Source organism: Artemia sp. Qi Xiang Cuo, chromosome 11, assembly GCF_049724085.1.
Source record: "Artemia sp. Qi Xiang Cuo chromosome 11, ASM4972408v1, whole genome shotgun sequence".
NCBI classification, from domain to species: Eukaryota; Metazoa; Arthropoda; class Branchiopoda; order Anostraca; family Artemiidae; genus Artemia; species Artemia sp. Qi Xiang Cuo.
The window spans coordinates 19858985-19874827 of record NC_142804.1 but is presented as its reverse complement, the minus strand read 5'-3'; the positions used below and the strand labels follow the sequence as shown (position 1 = coordinate 19874827).

Below are 15843 nucleotides of genomic sequence, written 5' to 3'. Positions count from 1 at the left end.
GACAACAAACACCTATGAGTGACTAAGAATCCTAGCTCTAAAAAGTCCAAAAGCAAACTACACCTCCCAAATCTTAATTTTCTGAAAGCACACACCTATGAAAGGCTAAGAAATCTAGCTCAGAAAAGTCAAAAATAGCAAATTAACCATCCCAAATCATAGGTTTCAGTCAACACACACCTACGAAAGACTAAGAAATCCAACTCAGAAAAGTCAAAAAATAGCAACCCACACATCCCAAATCATAGGTTTCAGACACCCCACACCTACGAAAGACTAATAAATCTGGTTATGAAAAGTTGGAAATAGCAAATTAAATATCCCAAATCATAAGTTTCAGTCAACACACACCTACGAAAGGCTAAGAAACCTAGCTCATAAAAGCCTGAAATAGCAAACTACTCATCCCAAACTATTGGTTTCAGACACCATTCACCTACGAAATACTAGGAAACCTTAGCTCAGAAAAGCCTGAAATAGCAAACTATACATCCCAAATCATAATTTTCTGACAACACACACCTATGAAAGGCTAAGAAACCTAGTTCAGAAAAGTCAAAAATAGCAAATTAACCACCCCAAATCATAGGTTTCAGACAACACTCACCTATGAACGGCTAAAAAATCTAGCTCTGAAAAGTCCAAAAAGCAAACCACTCATCCCAAATCATAGGTTTCAGTCAACACATCCCTACGAAAGGCTATGAAATCCAGCTCAGAAAAGTCAAAAAATAGCAATCCACACAATCCAAATCATAGGTTTCTGACAACACACACCTACGAAAGACTAAGAAATCTGGATATGAAAAGTAAAAAAATAGCAACCCAAACAATCTAAATCATAGGTTTCAGACAACACACTGCTAAGAAATACTCTGAAATCTGACTTTGAAAAGCCTGAAATAGCAACTACTCATCCCAAACTATAGGCTTCAGACAACAAACACCTATGAGGGACTAAGAATCCTAGCTCTGAAAAGTCCAAAAAGCAAACTACAAATCCCAAATCATAATTTTCTGACAGCACACACATATGAAGGGCTAAGAAATCCAGCTCAGAAAAGTCAAAAATAGCAATCCACCCATCCCAAATCATAGGTTTCAGACAACACACACCAATGAAAGACTAAAAAATCTAGCTTAGAAAAGCCCGAAATAGTAATTTACATATCCCAAATCATAAGTTTCAGACAACATTCACCTACGAAATACTAGGAAACCTTAGCTCAGAAAAGCCTGAAATAGCAAACTATTCATCCCAAACTAGAAGTTTCAGACAACAAACGCCTATGAGAGACTAAGAATCATAGCTCTGAAAGGTCCAACTTGCAAACTACACATCCCAAATCATAATTTTCTGACAGCACATACCTATGAACGGCTCAGAAATCCAGCTCAGAAAAGTCAAAAATTGCAATCCATCCATCCCAAATCATAGGTTTCAGACAACACACACCAACGAAAGACTAAGAAATCTAGCTCAGAAAAGTCCGAAATAGTAATTTACATATCCCAAATCATAAGTTTCAGACAACACACATCAAGGAAAGACGTGGCTCGGGGAGAGCCTTTGAGGGTCTGTGGGACCCTTGAGGGCCGGGTGGTTCTTTGGGAGCCCGGTGGACCTTTGGGGACCGGTGGAGGGCCTTTGGGGGTCCGGGGGGCCCTTTGGGAGCCTGGTGGTCTTTTGGGAGCCCGGTGGACCTTTGGGGACCGGGGGAGGGCCTTGGGGGGTCGGGGGGCCCTTTGGGAGCCTGGTGGTCTTTTGGGAGCCCGGTGGGCCTTTGGGGACCGGGGGGCTTCCTTCGGGGTTGGGGTGGGGTATGAGGAGCCTTTGGGGTTGGGGTAGAGGACCTCACAAGACTGTTCAAATGGAACTTGTGTATTATAAGGACCACAGAGTTTTACCCTCAAATTCTCTTCTAAAATCATCTTTTAAATCATCTTTTAAAATGTCTCTAACCGTTTCGCCGAAATAATTCCCTAAAATAATAATTTGTTCTGAAAAGATATAATAAAGCCTTAAAAAAGTATTAAAATGGGGGCTCAGGGGCCTTTGGGGCGCCGGGGCCCTTTGGGAGTCCGGGGGACCTTTGAGGATCGGTGGCTTCCTTCGGGGTTGGGGTGGGGGGATCGGAACCCTTTGGGGTAAAGGTATGGGACCCCATAACACTGTTCAAATGGAACTTGTGTATTATAACGACCACCGAGTTTCACCCTCAAATCCTCTTCTAAAATCATCTTTTAAAATGTCTCTAACTGTTTCGCCGAAATAATTCCCTATAATGTCTAAAATGGTTTCGCCCAAATAATCCCTAAACGTAATTTCTGCGTGTTCCTTTTGTTTGGCATCCCTGTGCTTTCACATTTGAAATTACAAAGAAACCTGATTCGCGCGCTAAGATCAAAACATTCGCTTGGAAATGATTCTCTTTAGAAACAACAAATTAATTCCCCTTTCATGCCAATCAATCAATCATGACATCATCTGTCATGTGTGATCTAAACTTTGCCCCGGAAACATTCTCTTTGGAAATACATTAATGACATTAATTAACTTGACGTCATCTGTCAGACATTCCCTGGAAACAATTTGATTAATGACTCAATAATCCCTGAAAGTGAGAAAGTTCCTGTTTTTCCATTCTCACTGACAAAATCCATAAAAACAGACATAAATGTGAGAAAGTTCCTGTTTTTTCATTCTCACTGACAAAATCCATAAAACATCCATGAAAAACATCAAATAAATCGACAAACACACATAACCATCCATGAAAACATCCATAAATGTGACCAAATTCCTGTTTTTTCATTCTCACTGACAAAAACCATAAACCACGTGGTTCTATGCCCATATATGGTGTGGTGATCGTGTCAATAGGGTCATCTCTACTTCCCTGTTACAACTAAAGTTCGTATCTAACATTTCCACATTTCTGAAGTAATTGCCAAAAATAGTGTGCTGAGTTGCATTCAAATAGAGGATTAGCAGGGCAATGTGTGTTCAGTCACAATTCGATCTTCATGATCTACTTTCAAATAGTTCGTAGTAACGAACTGTTGTAACAAGCAACATGGCTCAATATTAACCGAGTCTTTAAAAAACAGAAATTTTATATCCATAAATATGTTACTGTGAAAGAGCGAAATTGGAGAATGTCGACATTCACCGGTGAATGTCCGAAATTACTTTTTTTTTCTCCTTGGATTTATCCAGCTACGCCGGTCAGCTTTTTGAGTTTTATGCAAGGTTTGATGGTAACAGGTTACGTTATCTTTTTAACCCATTTCTGGGATTTATAACCTAATTTAACCTAACCTAAACCAACCTAACCTAACTTTACCTTTTATCTTCAAACCCAGCATAAGACCGACAAAGGTGACTGGCAATTGAATCTAAGCAGAGAAAAGGGAATTTTAGACATTCACCGGTGATTTGTGTCGGTGACATTCACCGGTGAATGTCGACATTTACCAGATTTTGGACTTTCACCGTAACAGATACATCAAAAGAATCGGCTTATTATAATGATTTCAAAAATATAATATTCATTAAGTTTAGTGATACTCATCAAAAGTTACGATCATGAGAAAATTTGCCTTATTTTCGAAAAAGGAGAAAACCCCTTAAAAGTCAAGAAATCCTAACAAAAATCACACAATAAGATTCAACGTATCAAAAGAAAAACCTGATGTAGTGGTTTCAAGCTTCTATCTACAAAAATGCTGAATTTTGCATTTTGTGGATCGCGGATGCATGATTCCCAGGGGTGATCGTATCGAACCAATGATCCTAGAAGATCGGCAGAGGGCTCATTCAAACGGAAATTCAAATTTCTAGTGCCAATTTTCAGTGACCAAAAATATTGGGGGGCAGTTAATCTCCATCCCTCTCCCCAAATTTTTCCGATAAAAATTTTCAGATAACCATTTTTTTTATAATAGTTCAAAGGTCCAATACCTATGCTTTTGCTGATGGTATGACCCTTCTTAGTCCCTGGGGAAAAAGCTGTAAGTTACGCAATTGAGGTGACACAAGGGGAATCATCTTCAACCAATGCTCCTAGAAGATCAGCAGATGTCACATTCAAACGGAAATTAAAAGTTCCAGTATCCTTTTTAAGTCACCCAAAAACTTGAAGGGCAGTTAGCCCCCTACCCTGCCCTATTCCCCCAAAGTCGTTCGATAACAATTTTGATAGCCATTTTGTTCAGAATAGATGATTGGTCCATTAAATATAACTTTGGGGATGACTTGACCCCCATAACACCTGGAGAAAGGGCAGTAAGCTGTGAAATTTGTTCATATTGTTCACATATATTATTCGTAATAGCTATTATATAATTTTCAGCATATTGTCCCTAAATCCATAATCGCTATGTTTTAAAAACTCATTTACCATAGTATTAGTACCAAAAACCTTGTTCTTTTTTAAACCTTTGAAACTTGTCTCTGATTTCCCATTACCAAACAAACCTTTTATTACTTCCAAATTATTAGAAATACTGTTATTATTTGTGCATGACTTTCTATAAATTTGTCATGTCATTACATTCCCAAACTGTTCTACCAGTCTCTTTTGTACTTTCAGTGCCAGTAACTGAGGCCCCCATGCCCCATGAAGCCATCGTACTGACTACTCTCTTTCAATCTCTAAACTGTCGATACAGTATATATGCATATTCCAGATCCTATGCAATTTGTCCATATCTCTATTTCACATTTCTTTTATTCATATTTCAACTCCTTCCCTCGCATGCGAAGCATAAGGCCTTCGACAATTTTAAGTGTGAATTACACCCTACACCCCTTCGTCCAAAAGTGTGTGAATGATCCTTCCCCTACTACCAAACCTATCGCCAATTTCATTATCAGTTGTACACTCAGTAATTGTTCTAACAACAGTTTTTTTCCAATGAGCCCCCTTTTTCTGTTTAGGCCAGCGTTTCTCGATGTTTTTGGTTTACGCAGATCCTTTAAAATAATATATATTTCTCAAGAAACCTGTTAGCAATTTATCTTTTTTATATTTTTTTTCGAACTCTACGTGATTTCATCATAGCTTATCATTTCTCATTGGACCTCTAGGAACATCTGTTCTCGGGTTCTTGGGAGCACCGGTTGAGATATTCTTATTTACGATGCTTCATCATCGTTCTGTATTTTCTGTTGTTACTTTAACAAAAATAGATTTCAATTTTTCTTAAGACTATTGTCTTTTGGTGATTGTAATCTCTTATAAAAACACCTTTTATAATTCCTTTAATTATATTTAGAAACCGATAAAAATCTGCGAAAGTTACGAAATCGAAAACCTAATAATTTAATTCAATTTTTCCCCTGATTTATACAAACGCTGGAGGGACGTAATCATTCGAATAATTTACAATAGAATAACCATAAATTCTACCTAAAGTACTTTTAACGGCTAATGATTTTCATAGTAAAATAAAAAAAGATCTTGCCACTTTTACTTTTTTGTGATTTTCTCAAGCTGGTGAAATATAGAACAATGTTCATGGTTCTAACTTCATTGTCTCCCTCTTTTACTTTATTCAACCATTTAATTAAGATTTAAATACGAGGTATTACCTTCCAAGATACCAGTTTAGAAACGAAATCTAATTAAGTGGCACCCTAAGGAATAGACCCAAATGTTTTTGCTGAAATTTCTCTGCTTTATTTTTCTGCTATTTGATTTGTCATTTGCTGGAGTTTTAAATACAGATGAAGGAAGCATATTAGATGATACAAGCGAGGAAGAAAACGGAAGATTTCTCATTATCCTTCCGAGTGGCGCCTTGAATGCATCAACATTTGGCACCATGTTAGGACCACTTTTGTCCTTAGTTGGCACGGCCTCACTGTTGGCTGCTCTAGCATTTCTGCTTTATTGGGTAGTTGCTGCTAAATTCAAAAGTTCAGGCTCGTCTGGCCCAACATATGCAATTGCTTCTTATGGATCTGGAACTGGAGGATACGGAACTGGCGGATCTTCTTACAGGTAAAATTACATGTATTTTTTCTTCCACGAAGATTTAATTTCTCCTCTTTATTCATCACATACGCGCAAGGCCGTACCCACAGGTAGGATTAGGGGGGCTTGAACCCCCCCCCCCGAAATGTTCGTTTGACTCGTAAAACGTAACAAAAATGGATATAAACTAATTTTCTATGTGTTTTTTGGATTTTTTGTGTAACTCCCCCCCCCCCGACAAAAAATTTTTGAGTAAAAAAACCCTAAAACAACCTACGCGACTGCATTTCATAAACAACTTACAGTATATCGAAATATTTTAATGCACTAAACGTCGTAAAATGGTAAAATCTAAAACTAGTTCCATAATCTTAAGCAGAGAAACCATTAGTTTGTTTCTGTTGGTTGGCAGTATAAAACCATTACGAACAGGGGCACGAATTGAGGGGGTAGAGGGGGGGGTTAGAAATTACCCCTCCTCTATAATTGGGAAAACTTTTTTTGTCTCTTCATTAAAAGTCAAAAAAATTATTGGGTCCTTCTCGCGTTTTCGAGAATTGGAGCCATTGCAGGCAAATCTTAAAAACAAACGATATCGACATAGGTATCAACAATAAAAAATATACAAAAATTGCATAAATTATCTAGGGGGGTTGGGAAATCTTGAATAAATATTTCAAGAATATTTCCTAAGCGATGTGCACAACTTAAAACCGAAATCCACCTTTTAAACGAAGCCTAACTATACTTACTTTATTTGGGTATCGTAAAGTTAAAATCTTATTAAAGCATTTAGAAGCTAAAAAGCGTACCTCTTCCTAGTATTCAAACCAAATGGCCAACGTAACAATGCTTTTACTATTTTCCTAGGAAGCGAGATCGAGTCACATTTTGTCGCACAGTTTAGCAATGGATATACGGCCAGTCTAACGAGTGTTTAAAGCCCTAATTATGGCTTTAGTCCTGCTTAGGCGAGTACCTAAAAGCCTGTTCAAGGCCCTATTATGGCTTTTTAAGATGAGTCCCCCTCCAATCTGGGATAATGTGCTTTTCAATTGGCCCCTGCAGTGGTGTATCCAGGGGGCGAGGGGGGTGCCCTCCTAGCGTAGTCTAAAGTAGTGTAATTTACTTAATTAATTCAAGTTTGCGTTAGTTAAACCTGCTCCTAACGCAAGTTTATCGGATCAACCTATTTTGCGCCCCCCCTCCCAAAAAAAAAAATCCTAGATCCACCCCTGGGCTCCGGATTAATATCCAAAAAGTAAAATCTTTGGCAATCTGTCATCTTCCATTGGCAAAATGTTATCAACTATAGGAAAGGGTCACAGATTTTACCCCAGCTGATGACATATTTTCTATAAGACAGGCTCTCCATTATGAGGGCAAGATTATGCCTTGAACCTTTTGAGTGGGTAGTGGGTACCTTCTCGTCACTCAAATTTACCTTCATATCTATATGTTTTGTTTTGCAACGATCTAAAAATAACCAAGAATTTACAACCCAGTTTTAATAAAAATTTAATAAAATTCAAAGTTATGTGGATAGTACTGGAAGTGTGATCGCCCGAAAGGCACGGATAAAGTTGTTATTAGATAGTTACATACACAGGATATTAGAATGTTTCTTTTGCTTTTTCGATTCTCCTGTTTTAAAAAATCTCCATCAAGATAAAATTTCATAGATTTCTTTAAAGTCATATTGATTGGTAACATGATATTTAATTAATGACCAATTTCCATCTTCATCCTTAATTATTTTGGGTCAAATGAGGACTTCTACTATGAAGACCGTCTTTTAAAATTCTCAAAGATAGAAATCAGATGAAACTCAATTTGAACTTGTAGGTAGGCATTCCGAAGCCTTACAATCCCATTGCCTGAGGTTTTCCGATTATTTGGCTTCTGTTTAAATCCTGGAACCATCAAGGGTGCTACGGGTTTGGCCATCATGCCTGGAAATCAAAATCAGCATGCCATTTGTCTTCATAACAAATAACGCAATATTTCGAGATGTTAAAATAACTTCTATATATCAGCTGCCCTGAGAAGCACTCATCGTCAGATAGTCCCTTATCTCAGGGCAAAGACCACAGGAAAAAATCTAAGTTACTTTAAATATCCCTTATATCCTCTTTTGTTTCTGTGATTAGTCTGCGTTTAGTTCTATGCAACATTAATAATCAGCAGTCAGAAACATAATACTTTAATATTCTCTACACTACTTTAAATTCTAATGCAGTTTACAAAAACAAAACTCTTACTTTTAATAGTCACTATGGATAGTCAAGAGTCTCCCAAGGGAGAAGGGGGATAGGAAATAACTGAGCGTTAATCATAAATGAGAAACTTAGGCTGTTCCGAATAAAAACCCTTTATAAAAGTATTTTCAAATAAAAGCTCTTCACACTCAGAAAAATAGTAAAGAAACTCTGACCCTCCCCCTCAACCTCCCTTGATATTTAATACAATGCAACCAATATTAGGAATGGATATTCGTTCTCTACTTCCTCCATTATTTCTTATGGAGCTGTTCAATTGGCATATGATCCACTCATGTGGACCTGCTGTTTGACTCCAATATAATAGGGTTATTCCCTTAGACTTTACGAGCACATATCTGCACGTGTCGTTACGTTATTTACCTATAAATTACATACACGCACCATCTAAATATTTAAATACATATGAGAAATATGGAACGGAAATTACATGGAGCTTGAATGTGCATTGTTTTCTATTTATTTTCTTATAGATTTTGATTAATAAAATAGTTAGCAGTATAAGAAATCGTACCCTTCAAATATATAAATGCTTAAAGCTGTTTGTCTAGGCCTTTTGTATTTCTTCTCATAAAATAAATTTTAGAACCTTTTTTTAATATAAAAACGGTAAAATAATTCTAAAAATTTTGAAAGGAATATGGTTACTAAACAAAATATACATTACAGATTTTTTTTTTTATATTGTTTTGCACATTCCACGGTAGAGAAAAAAAAACAATGGTATGAATGAGATGTATATTGTTGCGAAACGGGACCAATATTTTTTTAGTAATGTTTACTAATAAATACTTAATTATCCTTTAAAAACTATTTGCTTGAATAGCTTCAAATTTATAATTATGAACTCTAAGAGAGAGAGAGTAAATACCAGATCTAATACAATAGTTAAAAAAAAGAAAATAGTTTCTTCATGTTTAGTGAAAGGAAACCCACCGGTGAAAGTAAAAGGTTAAGAGTTTGGCTATGAATTTTCCAGCTGGCTGCATATCCTAATCTCCAAGTTTGGAACTTGGATCTTTGCCTCTGTAATAATGGTGTCACAATGGCTAAGTAGGTTTATCTACTACTACTACTACTACTACAACTACCAGGGCCGTATTCAGTTTTTTTTGGAGGGGGGGGGGCACAAAAAACCTTAAAAAAATGCATTAAAAATTAGGTTATATTCATTTTTGTTACATTTTCACGAGTCGGCAAACATTTAGGAGAAGGGGGTTCAAACCACTTAACCCCCTGGATACGGTTTCGACTACTACTAACAACTCACTTCAGCTCCAAACCGCCTGAGGCCAATACAGCTACGGACACTCCTACTCCATCCAAATCCATTCAAAGCCTCCCTCTGTCTGTACACCCTCCCGAGAAGTCCCAATCTCTCTTAAATCTTTTCTTACACCTTCCCACCCCATTTGAGGACGACCTGCTTTCCGTTTGACCCTAGACGGTTGGCCAACAAGGGCTATCTTTGGCAATCTGTCATCAGACTTATGACTCTGATTTTGGGTTTCTAGCTGGGAGATTATTTTATTTTTATTTACTTTTTTAGATGATGAATCAAATACTGCTCGTTTCACACTGTTCTGTGATTTGTGTTCCGTCAAAAATGTGCAATTTTCCAATCTGCCAACAACTGTAACTTGCACCTAGAAGTCAAGATCCTTACATAAATGAATTCGTTCTTCTCAGATATATACATTCACCGAAACAGAATTATAATAATACTTTTGTTTTCTAAGAGTACGACCTAAACTTGCTTAGAAATGGGAAAATTAATCTTTTCTCGCATGTTTTCAATGCATTTTTCGATCTAAAAAACAAATTAAAAGCAAATTTCAAAAATATATTTCGGTAGGTAGATAAAGTTTCAGCTATCGAATGATATCAAATGGTTATCTTACATTGAAGTATTATTATCGTAGAACAGCAGAAAAATAACATACAAAACGCATAAGGAACTTAAAACTTAGGTTTAGGCTCACTATGCAACTTGTGAAACCTGTGATTTTGTGATAAGCTTACAGGTGAATGAAAGATCAGTATGCTAGTACCAAGATTCATTAGTTTCATTTCTATCCATTCAGCACGACAACACGACAACGGTATTTCTTAGACTTTTTCATAAAGGATGACCTAAACTGGATTAAAAATACAGGAAAATTGTCCTGCTTTTTTCTTTACAGCCTGTTTTCAAAGTGCTTTTCAGCCGAAAAATATATATAAACTAAATTGGAAAAAAATGTAATTTGGCAGATTGATACAGCTGAATTTCAGCTATCGAATGATAGCTAAACTGCTATATTGTACTCAGAGCTGTCCCAAGGGCTGGTGGCCCACAGGAAAAAATAATTATAGCTCTCCCTCCTGGCTCAAATAAAGGTCAAATCAGAGTTAAAATTTTTATCAAAGTGGGAAACCCCCGCGACCCCCCCGTCTACGGCACCAGTGCAGATTGCCCCAGTCACTCTCCTCTTTTGAACGGCTCTGATTGCATAGAAACATCAAAATCGTCGAAGGCTCTAAGGAAACATTTCCAACAGTGTTATGATATCGTCAGCAGATGTTTTGTATTATTAGAAACATATAAATATAGAACCATAATAGACTCAGGTCGTAAGCCAACTCGAATTTAAACGGTATACGGATACAATAAATAAAAGTTCAAATAGGGATAAAATCCTTTTAATAGACAGTGTTTCACAAACAGTGATAAGAAATTCACAAAAAATACCAGATATTTCGGTCACATATGCAGTGACCGTCATCAGTAGTAGAACATCAGTTTTACTACTGATGACGGTTTTACTACAGTAGTAAAACATCAGTTTTACTACTGATGACGGTCACTTCATATGGGACCAAAATATCTGGTGTATTTGTGAATTTCTATCACTGTTTGCGAAACATTGTCTATTAAAAGGATTTTATCCCTATTTGAAGTTTTACTTATTGTATCCGTATATCGTTAATTTCAAATTCAAACAATTTTAGTGTATGCAAATAAGTATTGAAGTAAATCTAACCCACTAAGAAAGTGAAAAATCAGTGCTCCAAAATATAGAGATTGGTTAAAATGTTAAAGCTAGCAGGATAGAATCATTCTATTCTAAGAGGAAACCTTTTGCTCATTTCTATGTTTCATCACAGGCGAAACGACGATATTGATTGGGGCAACCTAAACATTCTTGACTATATTGCAATGATGGAAGAGATGTGGAACAAGTCCGATATCACAGATCCAGAATGTCAGAAAAAGCTAATTTGTGAACTTCATCAAGATCAACATACAATTGGTGGCATCGCTTCAAAAGTAGTATCCCTCTTTAAGTAAGTCCTCTTCGCTTTTTTTTCAGACGTGACCATCCGACAAAGAAAAACCAATTTGACTATACTGTGGTCGAAGGATCCCAGGAACTATCTTAATGCAAGCCAAAAAGATGATCTGTTTTATTGAATAGCCTCACATCATTAGTTACCTTGATTCAGAAAATGTTTGGTTCAATAAACTATCTGCAAAATCCTTTAGTAGGGAATACCAGAAGGTGACAAGGTCTTTCCACTTTACATTTAATTAGAGATAAAGTAAAAAACACTCAATGTGTTCTCCAATAGCCTGGAAAATCCAACATCTAATAAGAGATTTGTGGATTTTTTTAGCCCCAAATCTTTGGTGGAGTATAAGAAGACTTATGTTTCGTGAGAGGGGGGAGTTATATAAATCAAGCACATTGGAACCTACTTATCTTTGAATCCTTATGGCCAATCAAAGTGATATTTACTCCTCTATGCTCCTGTGTAAGGGTAAGGTTTTAACCCTCAAATTCTTTCGTAAATACTACCCCTTAGATTTGAGACATAAAAAACTCGAAGCTACTTCTGATCATTTGTCGTCAAAGCAGATTTCTAGAACAAAAAGTGTTTCGAAAACTCGATCTATATATTGAGCCTACTAATTCAGGTCTGTGTAGGGTTCCTACTTGACGGAGGATTGTGGTGCTTTCCTATGACACAAAAACGCCTTTGCGACTAGCCCTTGTCCTATTACAATTTTGTCTTGAAATTAAACAAATTGTTAAACTTGTGTCAAAAAGACAAAGATTTCACTGAAACAATACATATATGAGGGCACAAGCGGTTTTTCTTCTCTTCCCTTGAGATATACCTGGCTCTTACTAGCTTCTTTCCACAAAAAATTTGACACGGCGTCTCTTGGTCAGTATTCGGATTCAATCGATGGGTACGCACTTGTATAATGACGAAATCGATGCGTGTTGATGTCCTGAATCCCCTTCACGGTAATTCACTCAGTTGTACAATTTCAGTTTCATTGTCCTAATTGGACAATTTACTAAATTTCAATGGTACAGCATTGGAGACACATTTTTCTTTTTTTTTATGATATTGCCAGTCGTTTCTTTTACGTAAACTATAAAAATTTTCTGTTTTAGATTGTTATGACGCCAAAACAGATGCTAGAAACCAACGTTTCCACTTTTATTTTCAAATAATCAGCAAAACCTTGACGATGATTTTTGAAAGAAATTCACTAGAAGGCTCATCTACCGATTTTCTACCGATAACAGTTTCCGTATCTTCTTTTTATTCGGGAAATGGATTGGGGATTCAATGGATATCCCCGAAATCGGTAGAATTGGAAACACTGCTCGAAACTGAGTTAAAAATCACAAGAAGTTGTCAACCGAAAACCTCAAATCTACTTCAAACATTCTAATCTCTCCGCTGCCGAGAATATTCGAGGTCTACATGTTATCTTTTCACCTGATATTCGACTTCAGTGAATCGCCCAGTTAACATCTGGTAAATGTGACACTATAAACATGGTGAAAAGGACAATTTTAAATGAATTACCGAATAGCTTATAAACAGTGAAGGGAGATTAATATATAGTAGGCTACGCTTTTTCATTTGCAGCAGTTAAAACTTTTTACAGCAAAAGGATCCAAGCACAAAATATGTTACATGTTTGAAATTAGAATGAAATTAACAAGCTATTTCAAATATTATTTGAACTAGCAGTCTTCGAATCTGTAATGGTCAAACAGTATCAACAATTATGTTTATTCGTTGAACTGCATGATTGCAAAGGGGTAGTCAAAGTAGCTCACATTGGCAGAGAACTTTGTGCCAAAGAAGTTAGCCTAAAGAGAATTTTGAAAGAGGCAGCCAGCAACTCAACCAAAACAATGCCAATGTTTTCGTCTATAACACTAGGGAATGCCTTTATATAATGCGGTTTTCAGACTTCTTCGTTTCTAAAGGGAACTATGAATGAAAATGTTTCAGTCATGAATATCAGATAAAACAAATACAAAGGAAATGTCTTGGCTATCCCAGCTTAAGTAATTTTTGTCAATGTTAAGCCTGAATTCACAACACTAAAATGGAACAATTTTAAGAAACTTAAATTTTACAGGAGGATTTGACAACTTACAATTAATGGTTTCAGGTTCTCATAAGTACGCCGGACAACCCTCCAATCATTACTGCTCACATATCTACCTATTCTTCCCCAAATGTTCATAGAGTTACGATTTTCATAAATTTATCGCATTATTCATCTGTTTAGGGAGATTTTGACGAATTTTTTCTCTCGCGATACTTGACTTTTACTTGATTTATGTCTGTAGAAAACCGAATTCCTGCTCCCCTCGTGAAATTTTGATTTCACAGGACTTTGAATTTCCAAAATAAGCAATGCTCTAAAAAAAATATGTCTAGGGACCAACCAAGCATTTTAACTACATACAACCAACTAATATTTATTATATTTATAAAATGTTATTATTTTTCCTCCTGGCCATAGAGCCTTACGGAGAAAACTATGTTGAAGTGTTTTTGTTGTGGATTTATTGATTGAATAAACTAATTGATAACTTTATTTCAGCTATCTACGGTACCTACGGCTCATCAAACTTCCTGACGAAATTCATGAGACGTTTTCAGACTTACTAACAGCAGCTGACGAAGGACGAAAGAAACAGAATAATTGCTCCAAAACATACGCTTCATGTCCATTCTCAGTAAAAGATACTTATGACAAATACTTTCCAAAGGATAATAATATAGACAAGAAAAAATAGTGTCCCAAATATGAGCGTTAATGAGAAAGACAGGTGTGAACAAGAACGCCACTACCATTGTTTTTAACTTTTTATTTATATGATTATTTATTGAACTTTTATAATAAAGCGTAAAACAATACAAAAATTATACAAGAGTAGGCCCTCAGTGCCATCTATGTATCCCGCTCCTTTGTATGATAATTACCCTAAAAACTTTAAAAAATACTCCAAAGGAAGAAGAATAATATAGTAAGACTGGATAATTCATCCTGAATTCTTTCAAAATTGGAACGAAAATACAGCAAGATTTTTTCCCGGATATGAATAAAAACAAAAACATGTTGTAAATGATTTGTTATAGCCAATATCTGTTACTGCAATTGACTTGTGAAAAGAAAAATGGAGGGTGAAGTTAGATGACTAATTGCTCGGTAATTAATTTAGTTGTTAATAGTTGCTAAACATTTTGTTCTACATAGTTTCCTTACAATCTTGCTTGCTAGCCACTTGATAGAATAATTCTGTAAAATAAGCAGTAAATATAAGACTCATTAACAAACTTTTAAAATAAGGAAAATTGCTAGGGTGGAACTTAGATGATAACAAACGGTTGCTTGGATATAGCTTTCTGCTGATTAAAAAATACTATCCATTTTTTTGCCAAAAAGACCTTGGAGTATTGATGCTTGAAGTTCTATTTTCACGGTAAAATAAGAAATTTCTTAAAGAACTAAGAATGGCTATTTAGCTTCTAATTTCGTTTAATACAAATTTTAAAAATTATTTTCTAACACAGTTCACATTTTCACCAACAACTGGTTTGCATGATACTCTTTTATTCTTCTTCTTCTTTTGAAAAACAGCACCTGGAATCTACGATAGACTCCTTTCGGCTTCTAGGAGGTTTCATCTAAATACACAATTAATACAACGAAAAGCAACAACCAACAGATAAACAAACAATTTTTTTTTTTTTTTTTTTTTTTTTTTAGCAACAATAATTTTTTTTTCCTTCAATTCTTAAGGAATATAATACTCTTGGTTTTCATACTATTCGTTTTTTTTTGCGAAGTTTATTCCATCTTTAACGTTTTTTATTATAAACGTAATTTCTCTTCTATTAAAGAGCCGTAACTTATTATTCTCCTGATGTGATTTTTTTTTACGCTGAATTTAAGAAGACGAACAGTCTTATTATTCACACCCATAGCTGCTATATATGATCCAAATTTGAAAAATAATAATAAATATACCTAAAATTTATGATTATGAAAAAAAAAAAAAAAACTGCGCACAGACAAAAATATCGGCAGAATTTACGACATGAAATATTGCACAAAACATTGCAAAACAAACATTTTAATAGAACTTAATGTGCATAGGAGTTATACCCATAAAAAATACGAAAACTAAGACATAAAAATCCGCATAAAAACGACTTTCCAAAAAACTGCAGTTGAATGAAGGAATCACAAGTTAACACAGAAACGTCCATCACTG

The 15843-nt window shown here is 35.7% G+C and overlaps 1 protein-coding gene across 1 annotated transcript; it reads left to right on the top strand.

Annotated features, from left to right (window-relative positions):
• The first annotated feature begins 5624 nt into the window (after nucleotides 1-5624).
• On the top strand, nucleotides 5625-14481 carry LOC148946742 (uncharacterized). Its single transcript, XM_089097101.1, has 3 exons — nucleotides 5625-6008; nucleotides 11408-11587; nucleotides 14166-14481. Exons 1-3 carry the CDS (start codon nucleotides 5659-5661, stop codon nucleotides 14359-14361), a joined length of 726 nt encoding a protein of 241 aa, XP_088953227.1. The 5' UTR covers nucleotides 5625-5658; the 3' UTR covers nucleotides 14362-14481.
• Nucleotides 14482-15843: the final 1362 nt, after the last annotated feature.

Excerpts from the sequence above, each read along its gene's own strand:
- LOC148946742 (XM_089097101.1), top strand. The coding sequence starts at position 5,659 with ATGTTTTTGCTGAAATTTCTCTGCTTTATTTTTCTGCTATTTGATTTG. Across the intron at positions 6,009-11,407 it reads ACTGGCGGATCTTCTTACAG|GCGAAACGACGATATTGATT; the intron begins GTAAAATTACAT and ends GTTTCATCACAG. Across the intron at positions 11,588-14,165 it reads AAAGTAGTATCCCTCTTTAA|CTATCTACGGTACCTACGGC; the intron begins GTAAGTCCTCTT and ends ACTTTATTTCAG.